This window comes from Trichomycterus rosablanca, chromosome 6, assembly GCF_030014385.1.
Source record: "Trichomycterus rosablanca isolate fTriRos1 chromosome 6, fTriRos1.hap1, whole genome shotgun sequence".
Taxonomy (NCBI): Eukaryota; Metazoa; Chordata; class Actinopteri; order Siluriformes; family Trichomycteridae; genus Trichomycterus; species Trichomycterus rosablanca.
This window is the reverse complement of record NC_085993.1, coordinates 9,777,830-9,800,668: the sequence shown is the minus strand read 5'-3', so window position 1 is coordinate 9,800,668 and position 22,839 is coordinate 9,777,830. Positions and strand designations below refer to the sequence as shown.

Here is a 22,839-nt window from a genome sequence, read left to right as displayed (position 1 = left end):
GACGGGCACTGTGTACGGAGGGCCACACCCCCATCAGCATTATTCCTCAGCCCTGCGCAGGCGCCATCAGTCAGCCAGCAGGGGCCGCAGTCGCACCAGTTATGAGGACCTATGATCCGACTTTCTTACCCTCTAACCCTGAACAACAGCCAATCGTTGTTCATGCTGCCGCCCAGCCCAGTCGGAAAGGCAGAGCTGAGATTCGAAACGATGTATTCAAACCCTGGTGAGCTAGCGTACTTTACCGCTGCGCCACCTGAGCGGCTTCTTTTGATGAATTTGATGTTTTGATAAATTTGTTGTGTTGCCTAGCTTGCGATAATCATAAACAAAAAAGGTTTATATAACTGATCTATTACTTACAGCAATTGTTGTGGCTAAAACACACAAATTCAATAATTAGAAGGGGGTCCCGATACACATTTTGGCCACATACAAACAAGCCTACCTTGAGGATGAGGGGTGATCCCGGCTTGAGCTCCAATATGGAAGGCGAGAAAGGTTCAAACCAGGGGTCGGGGTAGTAACTGAAGCTCTCGTTGACCACCAGCAGCGAGTAGACGTTGTCCATAATAAAGCCTATTTCATCCGGACTAGTGCCCGTCTCTGACATACTTTTCTCAGAACCTGGACCGGACACTGATGCGGCCAGGCAAATCATCACCGTGTTATTGACCACTGTACAGTTCTGAAACGAGAGAGAACGGGAACAAGATAAGCTTTTTATTAAAGATTTAAAAAATTCCGATTATGATTCAATGTCATTGAGCAGGTGATAAAACGAACAAAAAGTGTTCAACAATTCATCTCCGCTCACATAGAGCTGACAGATTTTTCTTCCCAAATCAGACGCTGACAGCCCAAACCCGCCAAGTCCTTCAACACTCTACATTAGGCCTGGACAGTAAGGATCAACATTCGCTTCCTACACTTCACCACAAGCTGGACAAGCATATGGCTTATGGTGCATTCACATGAGAAGCGGCAAAACCGCTTTTGTGCTGGCTGTGCCGTCATTTCCTATGGAGTGTGGCGGTGCTGCTTAGCTTTTGTCGCATTGGACTCTGACCCAGTTTGCTGCTGACCTTTTCAAAGCACCGCCAATGAGACGAACTGTTTGATATGACGTAGTAAAAGCAACTCAGTCCGTATGAACAATGCTTAACGTGAATGCTTGTATTAAAACAACGACCGAGGAATTCAAATAACTTATGAGCAGTAATAATTAGGAGAGGTTTAGTGTTCCTGAGTCGTTCTTTTAGTACATTAAGCCATGCTAAGCTTTTTTTTTATCTATAAGTCTTTTAGACTCTTTCGGAGTAGCTGATTTTCACAATTTTTCAGCACTGCAAGCTATAAAACAAGTTTAAAAGTGAAACAGTGAGGAAAATACAGCTAAACATAGATACAAGTGAACGCTTTTGGATTGGTTTTGACTTGTGGTGCACTTTGAGGCCATTTTACCGCATCGCTCAAGCCAAGCCAAGCCAAGTTTGCATCAAGGCTCGTGGTTTTCCCACTTCTCATATGAATGCACCCTTAGAGAAGGGAGTTGGTGGGCATGGCATGAGTGATAGAGAAGACAGGAATGCTTATGCTCCCAGACAGCAGGGTCGATCTGAGTAGAGCTGCCTGTGACATCATCAATCATCAGGGTTTGAACTCGGAACCTCAGGATGATGAAGCAAATGCTTTTACGTTGTGCAGCTCCGGAGGCACGTGCGGCATTCCTGATCACAATCCAAAGCCTCCTCAATCCAAATTAAACCCCTCAAGGCTTAAATTGCACGTTAAAGCTCTCGAAGGGGAGGGTAAGAAAAGGAACGAAGGGTGAACGAGCGTACAGGTCAGGGAAAGGTTTTCCCAGCACTGCAGGGGCTCAGTCAGAGGGTTCGGCCACTTCGCTTTTACTCGCCGTGTTCCTTCAGCGCCTGACATTTAAAAGGTTAAACTGCTTGCAGCCCACGCAGCGCCGAACGTCCACATGCAAACACTTCCTGAAAGACATGCTGAAGCAAATAAGCCTAAAGCAGGGTGACTCTGAGGGCAAATAAATACCCCCAAGAGTCTGTTTCTATAAAAAATTTTTGGTACATAAGGGAATAAACGACAGGCAAAGGTAAGACCTCGGTGTCCAAGTGTTGACAATAATGTGGTTATATGTAGAACACTTACATTGATGGACTTAATTGCTCCAAACTTCGCCCTCATCTTGGGTTCTGTGATGGTGGCAAGGTTGGTTCCAGTCACAGTCAGTGGGGTACCACCACTTGAAGGAAAAAGAGAGAAATGAAACATTACACATCATCCATCCTGCATGTCTTATATTTAACCTGTCTATTCACTGGTATTTAAAGTGCCCACAGCTGCCCTGGCATTATCCAGTCTGTCACTGTGTAGGCTCTGTTCAGTGCCCCGTCAGTCCAAGTAACACCCACACATTTCTCTTTTTCTCTTTAGAAAAACCAGGTAACATTTTAAAAGTGAGAATTTTTACAGGCACATTTGTTCAGCAGACCGGAGAGATGAAATGCACAAAAAATACACAAAGCGAGTAAAATCTACAGTAATAATTAGAGCTTCATATACAAAAAATAAAAATTTTTATTTAATGTTGTCACATCAGAATATGCAACTTGCAATAAGCCATCCCCCCCCCCCCCCACTGTACAAGATTTAAGGTGTAGGTCAATTCCAATACCTGTACTTCTATAAACATCCTCATCCATCCAGGTCTAAAGGCACAATGGTGGAGATGTTTGTGTCCAACACTATATGGTCATAATAATTTGAGCTTTAAAAACAAATGCTATTAAAATAAAGTGACCTCTATGAGATCTTTCCAGCTACAACAAGTCACATGAAGTATGTCAGTGGGAATTTGTGCCTATTCAGCCATAGGAGCATTTGTATGGCTGGGCACTAATTGATTAATGTTCCAGTTCATTCCAAAGCTCTGGGGCTGGGGCCGGTGCTATAGTTTCTCCAAACTGTGGTGGAAAACCCCTTAATAAAATACCTCAAAGACTGGATTGTGAGTAGAAAAAATCTTGTCTGCAGAGAAAGATCATCCTTATATACAGTCATCTATCAAAACTGGTCCAAGGAAGGAACAGAGGTAAACCGGCGACAGGGTCATGGGCGGCCAAGGCTCATTGATGCACGTGTGGTTTGATCCAACAGATGAGCTACTGTAGCTCAAATTGCTGAAGAAGTTAATGCTGGTTCTGACAGAAAGGTGTCAGAATACACAGTGCATCACAGTTCGTTGCGTATGGGGCAGCAAAAAGGGGACCAGCACGGATCAGACTGAGACCACCTCCTATCGAGGGTCTCGGGTGTGGTCATTTTGGTACATTGGGGACTTTTTTTGTGCCCTGATAACATAACCAGCCGCTGTATGTCTGAATCAGCCATTACCCTACATGGGTCACCATAGTGACCAATATGATGAGCTAATTAGCCTTTGGTTACCTATTAATCGTGATTAAGCAGTGATTTAGCAATTACAATCCCTCCACACACACACACACACACACACACACACACACACACACACACACACACACACACACACACATTACCTTATTAATTAGAAAAGTAAATATAGTCCGTCCGTTATATTCTCTCAGGAGCAATTCCAGACTTTGGTGTGAATGAAACCCCATTGTGGTCCGAAACTGATAAGTAATGTAATTAGCGAGGTGTTAGCCTACAGAACACGTGAGTACACACCGAGGGATAACGGTTAGCCCTAAATAGAGGCTGGCTGCGCCTCCTGGGTCCGTACTCGCCTCGTCAGTAGAGCGACGTGATATTACAAACATACGAACATTCAAGTCAGCAGGAAATAGAAGCTGAAGCGAGTGGCGTAAACTCATTGCTAGACCTGTCAGTCAAACGAAGCTCCTGTGGGCTCACAGCAGAAGCAGCGAGTACGAGGGTCTGAAGAGCTCATTCCCCTCAGGCTAATACGTTCACATGCTCATCTCTCGCTGGTTCACACCCTCACACCACTTCACTATCAGCTAAGCTCTGTGTGTGTGGATGTGGATGCACAGTGTTGTTTTGGAGCGCGGCCCCACCGGCGGCCTTTTTTTCCCCCGTCGACTCTGATGTTGGTGTGATCTCCGGAGACGTGGCTGCCTGTCTTTACTTTCTTTTTCAAACATACTCATCACTCACCACAGAGTGGTGAAGGAATGTGCTTCATTACTGTGAGTGTAGAACATGACCGTGAAGCTCTGATAAAAGAGACTGAAACCAAGGTTGTGAATTCAACAGTCACATGGCTTCACCTGGACTAAAGTACTGAAGGAATAAATCAATTAAAAAGAATTATATGCTTCCAACTTGGCAGCAACAGTTTAGGGAAGGTCCATTCCTGTTCCAGCATGCTTAATAAAGACATGAAGATAAACTTGGTTTAAAGGATCTCCGGTGGTCTGCACTAAGCCTTTCTGAGCAGCTTAGGAATGAACCGGAACATCAATCAATCGGTGCCCAGCCATAAAAATGCTCATTGACTAAATAGGCACAAATTCCCACACATATTTCAGTGTCATGTGAGGCCTTCTCAAAAGAGTGTCTGCTGTTATAGCTGAAAAAAAAAATCACATAGAGGTCACTTTATTTTAATGCCATTAATTCTTGCAACTTGATGTCCAACAAGCTCATGGTCAGGTGTCCAAATACTTTTGGACATATAGTGTAACTTTGTAGAGAACAGAACTATTGATTTTTATAAATACAGAATAAAGAAACCTACCTTAAATTAGTCAAGTGGCTAGTAAGCTTAGCTTAGCTACATTGGCTAAAATAACTAACAAAAAAATAACAAAAATAAATAAATTAAAAAATTTAAAAATAAATAAAATTTGATGTCATGGGCACAGATTCCCACAGACATACTTCAAAGTCATGTGAGAAGCCTTCTCAAAAGATCACATAGAGGTCACACTATTTTAATACCATTTGTTTTGTTTTTTACATAAGGATGTCCAACAAGTTCAAGATCAGGTGTCCAAATACTTTTGGACAGACAGTGTAACTTTCTAACAAATGTGACTGATTTTTATAATTACAGAATAAAGAAACTTGCCTCAAATTAGCCAAGTACCTAGTAAGCTTAGCTTAGCTACGGTTTTCAGTTGCTAGAGTAACTAGAATAATACCAGCTCACTTAGCTTTATATATGATTGAAACGGCTTGTTTTGTTAGTTGACGAACTTGCCTTAAATTAGCCAAGTAGCTTGTAATCTTAGCTTAGCTACGGCTTTAAGTTGCTAGAATAATTAAAATAAAAACAGCTCACTTGGTGGCAAAAATTAATGTCATGGATGATTAAAACTGCTTGTTTTGACAATGTTAGCTGGCTAGCAGTCGAACTCAGTACCTGGTTTTGGTTACACAATAAAATAAACCTAAGGTTTGCTACTTTAATTTAGGATCTACTAATAAATGCTGAATTATCGTTTTTAGCTAGCCATAGCAAGCAAACGTAACTGGTTTCGACTACACTATATGCTACCACTTGGCTGGAAGTTACGTAGCTGGAGGCTAATTTTGGTTACATTATAATTATACAGTAAAATAGTTGACCTGGTCGCTATCTTGTTAGCCACAGTGGCTACTAATTTTGATTTCACATAATACTAAAACTTGCTATAAGCTAGCATGACAGCACTTAAGGTTACTTTATTTATTTGCACAGTAAAACACCTAATGCTAGCCTGTTGACTTGGCTTAGTGTTAGCTAGATTGCAAATCATCATGACTTGCTGTTTGTGAAAGGAAATAGTTAACTCAGGTGGGGTCATAATGTTACATATCTAATGCTAGTTTTAGCATAATAGTTAGCTACTCTTGCACTTAAAAGCACCATCTGTAGGCTATTTGATATTTATAATATGCTTAGCTGATGCCACTAGTCCGTAATTGAGGCTGAAATCTTTCTGACCAAACAGACCTTTATTAAAAATAATAGTTTGTGGCTGGTTGGCCAGTTTTTGTTCACATAAAATGATAAACAGCTAGAATTCTGGCTACGCTTTAAGATTACAGCAAGGTAGTATTATGGTAATTAGCTCATATTAGCAGCTATTTCCTAATGATAGCACAATGACACATCCAGCAAAAAAACAATCCACAGTCTGAAAAATTTACGACCTCAAGAATAAATCAAATGTAAAATCCGAAGGGTCGAATTTACTCCCAGATTTGTGCATACGCATCAATAATAAATCAAAACTCCGACCTTGTTGACTCAGGGCCGCCTGTCACTTGGCTAAATCAAGATGTGATGTTCTGATCATCCATCCTCATTGTTGTCCGTACGTAATAAATCTATTCTCCCTGCCCGGCCCCTCCATTCAAGTGTCCTTGCATGTAACAATACCTTGTGATGCTCCAGTTGGGTTCGATCTTCAGTATGGTGGGGTCGTCCGTATAGTTAAACTTCACTTCAGGGTTCCTCAGCTCTGCAGCATTGATGTCCACCATGACCGGAGTACCTCCGGTGCTTAAACCCACAGGGGTCACACAGACGATCTCCCTGGCGTTGCGCCTGCAGAACACACAAAGGTAATGAATAAATAAACAAATAAAATCACAAATTGCAGAACTAACCTGATTTTCTGGTCCTGAGTAGAGAAATATAAGTGCAGATGTTGAAAAAATGCTGAGTCAGCCTTTATGACCTCATTTTTGGGTAAAGATGGTAAGAAAAGATGTAGGTAAAGTCAGTGGTGCAAAAGATACAAGGTAGTGATCTACAGAGACATCGAAAAAACATGACATGTGTACAGAAGAGAAGAATACAGGCCTAAACGGTTGACCCCATAAAGTCTGGCAGGCCTGGTGTCTCTGTAATGCTGTTGGAATCATTTTGCTAGCATAATTTGGGTTCACTCACCCCTCCAGATGAAAGGGTCACTATAAATCATAACGATTTCCACCAGGATGATAACAGCCAGTCATCTAATGTCTAGGTTTTATGTCTAAGACTCACATTTAGCAAATCTTGCCCAACTGAACCACTCATGGGCAGATTTTGGACTAACCTATTAGACCAAGTTCTCCACAAACACCGTCCAAACACCAACCAAGGTTGATTCTTTAGGGAACAAGGAGTTCCATCCCTTCATTAGAGTTCCAGAGACTTGTAGGATCTCTGTAGTATCCATGGCTTAATGCATTCTATGACAGCTTCCAACTTGGAGCGTAAAGGCTAGCACATGCTTCCTCTGAGATACGTGCAGCACTTGCAATGGCATCACGGAATCTTAATGGGCATGACTGTGCCCCTTGGAGAATGGTTGACAAGTTTGGTGTAGAGGAACCCAATGGTCTGCACACCTTAACTTCATGTATTCGACATGTAAACTATAAGGAACTACCATGAGCCCAACATTTCATATATCCCTAGCCCACACATGGACAGTTTTTACCCATCAGGCATTGCCATGCACATTTTCTGGGGAGGAAGAGGGGTGGGTCCTAATGTTTTGGCTGATCAGTGTATATTAATATAATGTAGTGCATTTTACATTTTGGCAGACACTTTTATCCAAAGTACTGTGACAGTCTTTAGTCTAAGCAATTGAGTCTTGTTCAAGGGTCCAACAGTGACAACCTGGAAGTGATGGGGCTTTTGATTACTAGTCCAGTACCCGCTAGGCTACAACTGCCCTATAATAGTACATGTATGAATGTGGTAAGTTGTATTAATGCATTCTTAGTTCCAGATGTCACCTAGTTCTCAGAGACCCAAAGTAATTCATGTACATTCAGGCTCTGTGATTTATTGGCTGATCCCAGCGTCCTGTTACCGCCAATATGAAACCTAAGACTCAAAAATAATATGACACGTTCGACCAACCCCATTACTTAACCCAGTGCACCCAGGCCTGAAATCTGCTTTCACATACCCAAACGTACTGACCTCCTGGTCCAAACCGACGCTCGATCCCGGTTCTGTTTGAATATATGCAAAAATGCATTTCAATACAGAAGACTGGGCTGAAAACAATGCCTAGGTTAGAGGTGTTTAGGATTCAGGACAAACGGCGGGAGCGCTGGACGCACATCTTGATTCGGCGCTGGCGAAATTAATAGGACGCGAAACGAGGAAAGAATAACACAGAAGCCGGCGCCGGCCACTTTGCTCATCTTCTGGATTCGGATGGGGAGCGAGAGTGTCTCGGCTTGCGCGAGTGCGTGTGCGTGGAATTTTTATACTCGACCTCTCGTGGTGTTGCCCTGGCAACCAATTTCACAACACGCAGCCGAGAAACCCACAGAGTTCTGTACATATTTTGACAAGGTTGTTGTCAGAAGCGCAGAGAGAGAGCAAGAGAGAGAGAGAGCAAGAGAGAGAGAGAGAAGGAGCTAGAGGGAGCGCAAGAGCCCAAAAAAGGATTGCAAGAGGTGTAAAGAAGGAGACGAGAGTGAAAATGAGAGATAGGAAAGGAAATGACATGAAGATGTTGCAGAGGCTAGATAAGCCAATGAATGACTGCTTAAACAAAAAGCCCTTTACACACACTTACACACACACACACACACACACACACACACAAACAAACACGAGTCCAAGTCACATACAATATAAAGCAGCCACACTGAGGTATGAAGTGTGTGTAGGCGAAAGGCTCCGGTCCTTTTCCGAACACCAATGGAGTCTGGCTGTAGGAGCCCACATGGTGGGCAAACCCAGATATAAAAGTACACAAAGCCGCCCTTCACTCACAAACACACACATACACACAGGCGCGCACACACACACACACATAGCAGGACCAAACGGAGGCGCCCTCAATGCGCTCCTAAATCCCCTTGCATGCCTGTCGCTCCTTACATGTGTCAGACAGAGTGTGGGCATGCAGATAGCTTGTGTGGTCGTGTGTGTGAAAGCACGCTGCCACCATGAGAAATGGGTTTAAGCCCGCTCTAAATCACCTGGCTAGGATTAAACGCTCGACGCTGAAAATTGTCAAGTGGATCTTTCGTCTGGATGAGTGTCAGCGCTTCCACTCCAACAGGGAAAAAAAAAACAGGCAACAAGCAGGGTTCAATTCATCTAACGTTCATCTAATCTTCACAATTTTGCCTCGTAGAGGAAACTCCCAGCGCACCCCGGTGAGAAGTGTTAAACAAGCTCTATCGCTTGTGGAGGCAGATATGCTGATGATATGAGACGTTACCACATGCACGTTTCATTTGGGATAACTGTTCGGCTCTGAGCGCACTCGTACGCCCACGTTTAGGTTTCGTTTGACTCTCTCAATTGAGTCGATTGAGTGATTTCCACCAAGTGAGTGAAGGCTGCTTAGTGAATGTGTCTTTTTGGACCCAATGTGTGTTGAATGACGTTCAGGAAAGATTCTTTCCTCCTCCAGCAGGTTTATTAGGCGTGGAGGATGTCTAGTGGCCTGCACAGGACCCTGACCTTAATTCTATCGAATAGCTTTGGAGTTTAGTGGTCTGCACAGAAACCTGACCTTAACCCTATTGAGCAGCTTTGGGATGAAATGGAATGGCGACTGCACACCAGGCCTTTTCATCCAACATCAATGCCTCACATTAGAAATGCGCTTTTAACAAAATGGGCACGAATCCCCCTGGTGGAGGCTATAGGGGTTGGAAAGAGAGTCTGTCCAATAACCTAGTAAGCTGTCCGAATTCCTAGATACCTTAAAATGCTGCCTAATAAGGTGCCTTAATTCGAAGCGATAATCTGACTGAATAACGAGAGAGCATCCGATGCTTCCTTAGCAAAGAAGGCAATCCCAGCATTCAGTGTGGCGCTACTTTTCTTGCCAAAGATTTCAAATGTGGCGGACGAATGAGGAGCAACCAACAGAGATCCTTAAATTTGCATAAAAGTGTGCAAGTGTCATTAATATGCAAATTTGGGCTTGTCAGAACCAGTTTAACCATTTTCGGTAGACAGAGGGAGATGTTGGCTGGCATGCTAGCATTTGTGCCACCTCAGCCTATTGGTTTGAATGGTCTGAGGCTAATTGTATTAGCTAAGTAAGCAAAAACGGTGGTGCGTCTAAATAATCTGCTTTATGAGTTTGATGTCTTATTAGAATCCTCCCTACTTAGGCAGCTGCCCAGGTAGGCAGTAAGCAGCTCACTAGGTTTTCAAACAGACCCTATATTAATGCTTGTGGATTTGGAATGGGTGTCCACATACTTTTGGACCGGTGTGTAAACCTGTACTGAACATAATAAGCACTATGAGAACAGATTAGAGAAAGATTGATCGTTACCTCTCGAAGTGGCAGGTGTTGAGTCCGATCTTGACGGCCACGGCGCTTCCGGCATTCAGGTGGCTCCCGTGGATGGTGATCTTCGTCCCGCCGGAGAGCGGCCCGCGAGCTGGCACCACGCGTGAGAAGTACGGAGACTGAGCACACACACAAGCACACACACAAGCACACACACACAAGCACACACACACAACAGCTGATGAAGTGCGGTACATTTACTCGCTGCTCAACTTTAACCTCCTCCATCAGAACATCTGCTAGATTTCGGATTTGCTGAGTAGAGAACAGAAACGTGCAATGAAGCATCACTTTTATTCTCGTTTCTGATTGGCTGGCAGGAGTGTGTTAGATATAAAAGGACACCTAAAATATAACAGGGAAACAAATTTGGAGAGGAGAAAGTCCAGTGGCCTGCACATAACCCTGACCTCAACCCTATCAAACAGCTTTGGGATGAACTGGAATGTCGACTGCACACCAGGCCTTTTCATTCAACATCAATGCCTTACATTACAAATGCTCTTCTAACAAAATGGGCACAAATTCCCTACAGTAGAGGCTATAAGGGTTGGAAAGAAGGGAAGGAGCTCTATATTAATGAAGCATCACCTTCATTCTCGTTTCTGATTGGCTGGCAAGTGTGAGTTCCATATAAAAAACTCTCTTCAAGTATATTTGGGAAACTAACCATGATAATAATCCAGCAGGACTGTGATGATGCACAAAACCAGATCTGTAAAGACGTGGTTGGACGAGTCTGGCGTGGAGAAGGTCCAGTGGCCTGCACAGAACCCTGACCTCAACCCTATCAAACAGCTTTGGGATGAATTGGAATGTTGACTGCCAGCCAAGCTTTGTAATTCACATTACAAATGCTTTTTCAACAAAATGGGCACAAATTCCACACAGTGGAGGCTATAAGGGTTGGAAAGAGGGGAAGGAGCTCAATATTAATTAAGCATCACCTTCATTCTTGTTTCTGATTGGATGGGAAGTGTGTGTTCCATATAAAAGCACTCCTCAAGTATATTTGGGAAACTAACCATAATAATAATCCAGCAGGACTGTGATGGTGCACAAAGTCAGATTTATAAAGATGTGGTTGGATGGGTTTGGTGTCCAGTGGCCTGCACAGAACCCCGACCTCAACCCTATCAAAGAGCTTTGGGATGAACTAGAATGTCGACTGTGCACCAGGCCTTTTTTTTATGCATTTTCTCCCTTTTTCTCCAGATTTTTAGCGTGTCCAATTTTTTACCCAATTGCATTAGGCTTCGTCTCTACTGGTGCTGACCCCCGCCCCGATTGAGGAGAGCGAACTGTCACACGCTCCCTCCGAAACGTGTGCAGTAGCCGACTGCATCTCTTCACCTGCACGAGGTCCATATGCCGATCAGCTTTGTGTACGGAGAGCCACACCCTGATTCACATAATTCCTCAGCCAGCAGAGGTCGTGATTGCATCAGTTATGAGATCCCTATCAGGCATTTCCCTTCCCTGGATGAACAACAACCAAACGTTGTTCATATAGCCGCCCAGCCCAGCCGGATGGCAGAGCTGAGATTCGATACGATGTATTAAAAATCCCAGCTCTGGTGTGCTAGCGTATTTTTACCACTGTGCCACCTGAGCGGCATGCCAGGCCTTTTATTTCACATAACAGATTCTCTTTCAACAAAATGGGCACAAATTCTCCACGGTGGAGGTTGTAAGGAAGAGGAAGGGGAACTATATTAATGAAGCATCACTTTCATTCTTGCTTCTGATTGGCTGGCAAGTGTGAGTTCCATATAAAAGTATATTTGTGAAACTAATGACAATAATAATGACTTTAATTAATAAAAGTGGACATGCTACCATGACAACATGCAGAAATACCATTACAAATGCGTCTTCTATTAATTCTACGCTTCTGCCTGGTAACATAGCAAGAACTCTTAAAAATCGACCTTTTCTACCTAATATCTACCTTTTCTCGGTCCTGATGCTGACAGAAATGATCCATTGGCAAAAATAACAGAAGAACATGCTCATTTCACCACTGAATTTCAACATCAATGGAAAGGTTGAATTAATTTTTTATTAGCTGCCTGCTCAGCCTGAGCTCCCCCCGAGCAACGATGAAAAAAAGATGGATGTGGCTCAATGTTGACTGTAGCCTACGGCCGTGAGACGCTCATTGTTCTCAATTCCTCCAACAAATCAAAAACCGTTCGGCGTTACAGTTAATATTACAGGCTAGCATTAACGCCGCAATTAAACTATCGCTTTTAATTAGACGGGAAGTAATTATTCATAGTGAAGTCGACGATAAATGTGTTTAATTAAGAGCTGCAGGACCAAAGTGAAACAGGATCCTCAGACGCCGGACCACAGCGACGATTACGCCGGAGCCCGAGGGGGTTTGCTAAATACAAAAACAACTAGTTTGCTAAGTTTAGCTCTGAGGAAGTTCCGAGCAAGCAGCACGTTTAGAAAGTCGCTAACCAAATTCATTTTCATCAACCACTGTATCCTGGTCATGGTTGTGGTGGGAAAGTGCAAAGAAGGGACACACTGGATAGGCTGCCAGTACATCCCTGTATCGGACACAGCCAGTCACGTCTGTATAGACAACAGGATGGCCGATAGCACTGCTGAGACTAGACCTAAGGTCTCTGTGATTGTGGGCCAGCGTAATAGACCACTGTGCCAACCAAGCGCCCATGTCCAATCATTATTTCAGACTTTATGCATGGTCATAGTTACCCACGCTACATTTTAGGCATTTAGCCACCTCTGACCAGAGGGGCCCAAACAGTTCCCTCAGGGGTCCAACCAGTGGCGACCTGGCAGAGGCGGGGCTTAAACCTGCGACCTTCCAATTACTAATCAAGTATCTAAACCACTGAGCTACCACTGCCCCATCAAATCATCCTCCGATATCCATTTCGGGATGCGAATCATCTTGTCCGGCGCTGTTTATGCAGCATGCAATTGCAGTATGCTGCTAATTCACCCAAAACACCTATGATCTCAGCCAGGTTGCCACCCAAAACATGATCGGCTGTGTCTGAGGGAGGGCTGTGGATTGGGTTCCTTATTAATACTGCAATTGCGGCCTCTTCTGGCTGTTTGAGGCACCTGATAGCAGTGTGTAACTCTCCAGATGCTATAATGATCTATGAGACACTATTGGCGGGTGAAAAGAAGCGGTTGGCAACTGTGTGCGACTTTCTGTAAACATTGCAGATGCAGTATGCAGTGGTGATGCTGCTAATTCGCCCGCCACAGCTATGATCTTGGCCAGGGGCCTACACAAGACACGATCGGCTGTGCCTAACGAAGGGGGGGTTAAATGGGTTCCTTATTAATACTGCAATTGCGGCCTCTTCTGGCTGTTTGAGGCACCTGATAGCAGTGTGTGACTCTCCGAATGCTATAATGCATATAACTACTGGCAGGTGAAAAGAAGCGGTTGGCAACTGTGTGCGACTGTCTGTAAACGTTGGGGGGGAAACAGCCTAGGCGTCCACAAAGGAACTAATAAGGAGGGACTAATAAGCCGGCAATGCTGTATTTCTATTTAATTACATAATTTTTACTAGCTAATCATCCTGATCAGGGTACTGGTGGGTCCAGTATCATCCCGAAACCGTGGGAGGAAGGCAGGACCACACCCTCGTAGTAGTGTTACATGAAGAACTTTGGGCTGCTATCCAGCATCCATCGAACGCCAGGTCTGCATGCGAGCTGAAATCCTAAACAATAACTATGAGCGCCACTCGTACTCACCACAAATGTAAAGGCTTTAGGAGAGATGGCTCGGTACTCGGGCTGGCAGTCCCTCACACACACTTCAACCTGAGCCTCCTGGACGCGATAGCCCGTAGCATCCGCCAAGCGGCACACGATCCTACACAGAGATTAGAAACACGGGTTTAGTTTATGGATTCTGGTTAGATATGTGCAAATTCAGCTTGCACAGACAATGGCTCTTTGCATGCGATGCTGCGCTCTGTGAGACCCTGCCTCCTGGCAGGTGAAAAGAAGCGATCAGCTGTGCGTTTCGCACAGCTGATCGCTTCTTTTCACCTGCCAGGAGGCGGGGTCTCACAGAGCGCAGCATCGCATGCAAAGAGCCACGCACTACCCCTCGTAATCAATCGATGGGTCAAAAGAGGCCGCACTTACACCAGTGATGGTGTAACCATGGCGACGGTACAGTACCTACATCAAACATTATTCCAAAAGTAAAGGGCAGAATATGAGGTGATATTTTCTCACCTATTAACCACAATGCTACTGTAAGTGGATTCAGGTTCCTATAAATGAATTAAGGCAGTACACTACATGACGAAAAGTATGTGGACCCCCCTGCTTTGATTAATTCTATGATTATTAGTTGTTTCTACCGCATTTATTGCTAACAGGTGCTTAAAAATTATATAAGGTAAATGATATGCTTTTAAAATTCTGATGGCAACATTGTTCTGGCAATAGTTTGGGGAATTCCCTACTCTCCTTCAGCATGATTATGCCCCTAAGCACAAAGCAAAGACATGGTTTGACTAGTTGTGTGCAAAAGGAGCTCCAGTTATCTACACAGAGCCCTGGTCTCAACCCAATCCAACACTATTAGGATAATTGTGAGCCAGGTTGTCTCTTTTATTGACTGAATGGGCACAAATTCCCACAGATACAGATCAAAGTCTTGTATAAAGGCTTCCCAAAAGTGTGGATGATATTAAAGCTACAAAGAAAAAACAGCACAATTGAATATACTGTAAATGCTGATGGTTTTGGAATGGGATGTCCAGCAAGCTCATGGTCTGTGTCCCAATATTTTTGGCTTTATAGTGTGTATTTTAAGTGGTAGTCCATACAGTTACTCAGTTACTCCTCAATCATCCTTCTACTAAACTGCAAGAACTTTATTGGGCTCATTGGGCGCAATGGAGCAACACACCCCCCCAAACAGGACGCCAATCCATCAAGGAGTCTCGGTCACCCCCCACCCCCAGACACAGACGATTACATCTGTGTAGGTGCCCTGTTGGCTGATTCGAACCAGTATCTCAGCTGTGTTGGGCTGTTGTGAAGACCGCTACGCCACAAGTGCACAACTAAACACTTGTGGAACAGTGGTAGCCTAGTGGGTAGAGCTTTGGGCTATCAACCAGTAGGTTGGCGGTTCAAATCCAGGCTCTGCCATGCAACCACTGTTGGGTCCTTGAGCAAGACCCTTAACCCTGTCTGCTCCAGGGGTGCCGTACGATGGCTGACCCTGCGCTCTGACCCCAGCTTTCAAACAAGCTGGGATATGCGAAGAAAGAATTTCATTGTACTGTACATCTGTATATGTATATATGACAAATAAAGGATATCTTGTGTTGCCAATTCACAACTGAAAAGGTGTTTCCCAGTCATCTGACGTGATCGTGATGGATTAAAATTGGAGTGATTTTGAAACGGTGTGGGTTTTTCTTCTCGTTCATGAGTAAGCCTTGTGCTCGGTGACTTCACCGACTAGGAGGAGAAGGAGTGAGAGGGTTCGGGCGCGAGATGGATGGATGAGGCCTGGATGAGAGAGAGCGCTAGCAGAGAGCTCAGCGAGAGAGAGCTGGAACTAGCCTACGGCCCCCCACCGCTCTAATGAAAACCCATTTCAGCGGTGATAGAGGAGCAAGACAGGACACTGAGGAGCTGAGCTGGTACAGAACCTGAGGGCACACACATGCTATCCCACACACACACACACGCACACCCAATACCGGACCTTCTGCATGTGCTCTCACTGGTGGGTTAATTAGCTCGGTGGAGTGTGTGTGTGTGTGTGTGTGTGTGTGTCAGTGGCTCTGTGATTAATGATATACGTTCACCCTTCCCATCATGCCCCGAGGCGTCTGCACCGCCTGTAGTGGGTTATCAAGTCCCCTACCTACATCCCCTCCCTAGTAGGTGGGCATGGCAGCGTGCCCACGGAGACGCGCGCCCCGGCGTTCCAATACAACTGCTACCACGGCAACAGCATCCCCATAGCCTTTAATGAGGACCGTGATGGTGACAAATTCGGTCTGAGACGACGGAGACACGTTTTATTTACGAACACCTATGAGAGTTTTTTTTTTACTCACTCACGTCACTTCTTTAATAAATCAGACTGTGTCAGAATAAAGCGGAAAAAAAAAGTGTGTGTGTGAAGGGGGTACATAATGATCTCTGTGCATTGGTTTTCTGTCTAAATGAACTTGTACTGACCTCTGACATTAAAACACACACACACACTGAGAGAGAGAGAGGATGAGGCTATTCACCTGGCCCACTCCCGAAACGACAAATCACTTTCAATTAAACCTGTTCATCTTAATAGTGGGCGGTAATCAGCTACTCCGGCGAAGGTTAAACGCCCGTCACAGTGATTCTGCCTCTCGGAGAGAAAGAGTTATCAAAGAGCAGTTATCTTTCACACATTAGATCCTGTTATTACACCGCCATTACGGCCGGCTAACGCTAAACATTACAAAAGCTTCAATTGCAGCCATTAGTTAATAGGCCGGTCAATGTCGTTTGGTCCGCAGCAACTTCTTTCAAATCCTAATACAGCACAGAATGCCTTTTATTCATACACCGATCAACCATAACATTAAAACCACCTCCTTGTTTCTACACTCACTGTCCATTTTATCAGCTCCACCATATAGAAGCACTTTGTAGTTCTACAATTCTACAATTACTGACTGTAGTCCATCTGTTTCTCTACATACATGTTTAGCCTGCTTTCACCCTGTTCTTCAATGGTCAGGACACCCCCCCCCCCCCTACAGAGCAGGTATTATTTAGGTGGTGGATCATTCTCAGCACTGCAGTGACACTGACATGGTGGTGGTGTGTTAGTGTGTGTTGTGCTGATATGAGTGGATCAGACACAGCAGTGCTGCTGGAGTTTTTAAATACCGTGTCCACTCACTGTCCACTCTATTAGACACTAATACCTAAGTTGGTCCACCTTGTAGATGTAAAGTCAGAGACGATCACTCATCTATTGCTGCTGTTTGAGTTGGTCATCTTCTAGACCTTCATCAGTAGTCACAGGACGCTGCCCATGGGGCGCTGTTGGCTGAATATTTTTGGTTGGTGGACTATTCTCAGTCCAGCAGTGACAGTGAGGTGTTTAAAAACTCCAGCAGCGCTGCTGTGTCTGATCCACTCATACCAGCACAACACACACTAACACACCACCACCATGTCAGTGTTGTGTGACCCACCACCCAAATAATACCTACTCTGTAGTGGTCCTGGGAGAGTCCTGACCATTGAAGAACAGCATGAAAGGGGGCTAACACATTTTTCATTCGTGTAGTGGAGCCCAGTCGGTCAAGTGCCTCACGTTTACTGGTTAATTTGCACTATGAGGCAGTTCTAGCAATCCTACGGTAATTCAGTTAGCAGTCGGTTGGTCAAAATGTCGAAGCATAAAGCAGCTAAAAACATGGGTAAGTGTGGGGGGGGGCTGGTTGGCTTGGGGTTGTCAAAACAAAGGTAGGCTGTGCTGCGTATTGTAGCTTCCATTGATTCTAGCATTTAATTCATGAGTGTTATTTAATGATGCTGTGAAATGTGGCACTTTTCTTTAAAAATACGTGAAATCTGTCCAATAAATTAAGAACATTTTACCGTGATTTTAGTAGGACCCTCTGTATTGGTCATATGTGGTCTAATTAAGAAAATAATTTACAACGAGCGTTAGCTGACAGTGTTTGGCCACAACCTCCAGTACAAACCTGCTCCTGAATAAACGGTACTGGTGCTTCTCTAGCTCAGGTTCTCTAACACCGTTGAGCCCAGATTATCACTGATCTGACCAGTTGAATAAAACTCACTGTTCAGCGCTGATGTACTCCTCCTCAATGGGCTGGCAGGCCACCTTGCCGATGCGGACGCTGTTCTGGATGTCGCGGAACTGCAGGCCCAGGTTCTCGCCAGTGATGGTGAGCTTGGTACCTCCCTGGCGTGGTCCAGTCTCTGGAGAGAGCTGCAGCATTAAAAAAGAAAAAGAGACACTTTAGCAATCAGTCACTTCACTCCTTGAGTGTGCACTCCACCAACAACCAGCAGGCTTTAAACGAATCACTTTAAAAGCATCGCAAAGCTCCATGAACAACAACTTTCTTTTTTTCTTTTCAGCGTCGTCTTCACCTCAGACACACACCTGCCTGAGTGGATGGTACTGAAGCGGAAAAGAACTGATGAGCGAGCATGTGGGAAAGCGCGAGATGTGAATGAAGTCAAAATGTGAGAGCTGAACCGAAAGAGCGAAGAGAAGCTGGAGAGACGAGGGCGTTAGAACATGAGACGAGAGTTCATCCGCACTTCATCACGGCCTCGAAAAAAAAAGAGCCGGTGGAGCACAGGGCTCATCAAGCATCGGGCATGAAGAATGGAGACGGAGGCGAGACAGGAACAAAGGAGGTGAGCGCAGAGCCCAAAATATGAGACAATAACCGAGTATGAAATGTCACGAAGAGGAAAAAAAAAACAAGAGCGGAAATGGGGGAGGAAATTAAATGACAAGAGAAGAAAGGAGAGAGCAGCAGAGCAGAGGAGAATACTAATAAATACACTACATGGAGAAAAGTATTGGGACACCGCTTCTAATATTTAAATTTGTGTGTTTGAGCCAAAACAACATCTGACAGGTTTAATTAATAAATTATATAAAGGAAAATACAGGCTTCAAACTTGGCAGCAACAGTTTAGGGAAGGGCCTTTCTGTTCCAGCATGACTTCTCTATTTTATTTATGCATTTTCTCCCATTTTCTCCCAAATTAGGGAGAATTTTAGTGCAGTCAATTTGTCCTCTGCTGCTGGGGGATCCCTGATTGTAGTCAAGGAGAGTATATTGCTACTCACGCCTCCTCTGACCCGCGAACAGTCCTTTGCGGAACCCTTTTTCACTCATGCATTCTGCACAGGCGTCTCTATCTGCCAATCAGGGTCCTTACACAGCGTTTGAAGACCCCACCCACATAGTTTGGTCATCCCACCCTAACAGAACAGTGTCTGCTGCAGGTACTGCCAATTATGCCTGCTAGATGGAGGCCAGCCGACCGGTGGCAACGCTGAGTTTAGAAAGAATCTCTGCGCTGGTGTGCTAGCGGTATATCTGAATATGCGCCACTATACAAGTGATTGTGTCATTTATGATAATACAAGTGATTGTATTATTTATTGTTTCTATTTGTCTATTTAGATTTTGGTTTTATTTATTTAATTGGATTTTAACGTCATGTTTTTACACACTTTGGTGACATTCATGACAGGACAGGTAACTACTGGTTACACAGTTCATCAGTTCAAGTTTAATGTCAAATACAGTCATGGACAATTTTGTATCTCCACTTCACCTCACATGCACGTCTTTGGACTGTGGGAGGAAACCGGAGCTCCCGGAGGAAACCAAGAACATGCAAACTCCATCCAGAGAGGACCCGGACCGCTCCACCTGGGGATCAAACCCAGGACCTTCTTGCTGAGAGGCGACAGTGCTACCCACGGAGCCACCGTGCCGCCCAATTTTGGTTAGATAAAATAATTAAAAGAGAACAGAACGAGTATGAGCAGAATGGATGGATGAGAACGATCTGAGAACAGAGTGGCGGTCAAGAGACAGGTGGAGAACAAAGAATGGGAGGTGATCCTCAACAAAAACTAAAACTTTCTCTAAGAGCTTTAAGTAAACTTGTCATACAGCCGTCTCTTTCTCTCTCCTGCTCCTAATGAATTTAACACTTAATCCAAAACGGCAGCGCCATGCCTGGCACTCCGCAGCACCCAGAACAAAGCACCCGTCCAATCGGGCACCGAATAAATCCTCCACCAGCGCTGATATTCAATTAATGAGAAAACGGATTAGAAAGCAAATCTGCTGGACTGAGAGAAAAGAATCCCGCTCCACATAAACGCGCCCGATAGGACCCGTCGGTTCCGGAGTACAAACATTAAAGCCCGAGCCATCGCACGGAGCCGGGAAAGAACCTCAGCGGAAAGAATCAGCGGCACATTAGACTGTAACAATGACCTTCGTCTCCAGCTAGGAGATCGCACGTTCGGTAGTTAGCAACAGCAACAGATGGCTCGGAGCCCGAACTCCAGGAGCTCACGTTCGATCACACGAACCTCTCGCACCTGAGGCTGTTAGATGTTCACCAGCACACACGACACCTTCACAACCCCCGGGTTTCATCCCACCTTTCCGCTCAGCTTGCTCTATAATGGCAGGTGATTGTGACACAGTCAGAACAGACCAGAAGCCAGAATAATTGTGAAAGGGTTGCCAAGTTGGAGGTGGAAACACGAAAAATAGTTTTGACGGAATCGGTACAATTTTCCACAGACACATTCCAAAATCTTATGGAATGCATTGGCAGAAGAGTGGACGGGGTTACATCTGTTATTTATTTTCATGGTTTTGGACCGTGAGGTCAGTCAAGCTCACGATCAGGTGTCCAGGCCGTCCAGGGCAAGCCGTAGCCTAGTGGTTAAGGTACTGGACTAGTAACCAGAAGGTCGCCGGTTCAAGCCCCACCAATGCCAGGTTGCTGCTGTTGGGCCCTTGAGCAAGACCCTTAACCCTCAATTGCTCAGACTGTATACTGTACTGTAAGTCGCTCTGGATAAAAACGTCTGCTAAATGCCGAAAATGTAAATGTAAATGTGTCCACATACTTTTTTTTTTCTTTTTTACACACAACAAAAATGATAAAGGCAAACTTTTGTCTTCAACTGTACACAAATATATACAAACCCTGTTTTTCTTAGGGTAATTTGCACCTAATTTGGATATATTGGCATCCCCAGTGCACTCTGGCGACCTCTGCTGGCTGAGCATCAATTTCTTCGCGTATGTGGTTCATTCCATGCAAACACATCGTGCGGCGCTGCGGCTACCAACACTATGTAAATAAATAAATCAAGTCCGCACACTGTGGTTGATTGGTGGACGTGCAAATGGAAATGTGTGTGAATGGGAACGCTTTAGCCCTTACCTTTATGATACGGGGGTGCGTACAGCGGCTGTTCCCGGTGGACGCGTGCATCCAGGTGTTCTCGGGTGCCGTGCACTCCTGCCTGAGGGAGCACTTCTTGTCCTGCACGCACCAGCCGCATTCGAAGCGCGGATCGGCCTTCAGACACATCCCGCAGCTCTCTCTCATGGCGTAGCACTTATACAGATGTGCTGCACACATAGCAGGAAAAAACTGCACAGGTTACACCAAGTACACAACTAACACCAACGACAGAGAATTACAAGTCCTGGTTGACTAACCTTTTATATTGTAGGGGTTGTCGATGACAAAGTTTCCATTCCAGACCACTGAGAGATCCACAGGTAGATCACTGATGTCGTTCCCTTCGTAGTTATACTGTAAAATAAAGCACAATGCTCATGTGAATCAAATACATCATTTTTTTATGCATTTCCCCCATTTTTCTCCCAATTAAGAGTAGCCAATACTCTGCTGCGGACCCCGATGGCATCCAAAGAAGGTGTACATTCACCAGACATGGTCACATGGTCACAGACACAGTCTCCCTCCAATGTGTGCGCAGTCCACCAATCCCTTCTTATTCTCCCATACTTTGGTGGATTTGCGCGTGAGACCGGCTTCACGTACGGAAAGCCAGGCCCCAATCTTTGCGATCCTCCACTTACTGTACAGGCACAGTGTTGATAACCACACCCCTTTGTCCAGTCTTTCCCACCCAGCAGACTAAAGGGCGCCAAGCCGACCGGTAGCAGAGCTGAGATTTGCACCCGAGAGCTCAGAATCTCTGTGCTGGTGTGCTAGTGGATTAACCCGCTGGGGTTAATGTGCTGGTGTGCTAGTGGATTCGCCACCTGGGCACCATCAAAGACATTATTCCCTGACGCTGGTCTCTCCCAGCCTTCGATGGTCAGTTGAGTTCATCAGCTGGGTACCAGTAGGTGACTGGAATCTCGTGGCAGGCATGCATTAGTCAGCTGATAATGTGCAGGAATGATAGATCTATAGTGCCGAACCACTGGCTGCAATTCGCAGTAAGCAGGCGAAGAACCGCTCATGCGTCAACGCTTAGCGCTAAAAGACTGGGATACTTTGCAGACTAATACAATAGGGTCAAAAACGGGGTCGTATGCAGAACACTAGCTCAAAGCTGGCTTGTTTGATAAAACTAAAACAGTGCCATAATTATCCTTATTTAAAAACATTAAACTTTAATCCAATAATAGTTTGGACCATTTATACACTAGCTGTTCAATGGGGTTCAGGTCAAGGCTCTGTGCAGGCCACTGGGATTTCTTTAAGCCAAGCTTTTCTTCATGTCTTTAAAGAGCTTTCAGGAACAAGAAAGGGCCTTCCCTAAACTGCAAAGTTGCTGCAAAGTTGGAAGCATATTTCCTTTATAACTAATTTATTGATGTGAGTGGAACACATGCATTCAGAAATTAGAAGTGGTGTCCTAATACATTTGTCCATATAGTGTAATATGGCATTAAAGCCAAATAGCACTCAACATCTTAGTCCTAGAGGTCAAAAT

At 44.8% G+C, this 22,839-nt stretch overlaps 1 protein-coding gene across 2 annotated transcripts in view; it reads right to left on the bottom strand.

Moving 5' to 3' along the window:
- Positions 1 to 22,839, bottom strand: part of plxna1b (plexin A1b) — a 268,336-nt gene that overhangs the window by 48,833 nt on the left and 196,664 nt on the right. For both annotated transcript variants that reach the window (XM_062997386.1, XM_062997387.1), the window contains exons 11-18: positions 21,587 to 21,683; positions 21,306 to 21,496; positions 18,140 to 18,291; positions 14,052 to 14,172; positions 10,278 to 10,414; positions 6,398 to 6,565; positions 2,176 to 2,269; positions 449 to 688 (exon numbers count right to left, since the gene is read on the bottom strand). In XM_062997386.1, the coding sequence (XP_062853456.1) occupies positions 449 to 688; positions 2,176 to 2,269; positions 6,398 to 6,565; positions 10,278 to 10,414; positions 14,052 to 14,172; positions 18,140 to 18,291; positions 21,306 to 21,496; positions 21,587 to 21,683 (1,200 nt within the window). The remainder of the gene's footprint in view (positions 1 to 448; positions 689 to 2,175; positions 2,270 to 6,397; positions 6,566 to 10,277; positions 10,415 to 14,051; positions 14,173 to 18,139; positions 18,292 to 21,305; positions 21,497 to 21,586; positions 21,684 to 22,839) is intronic.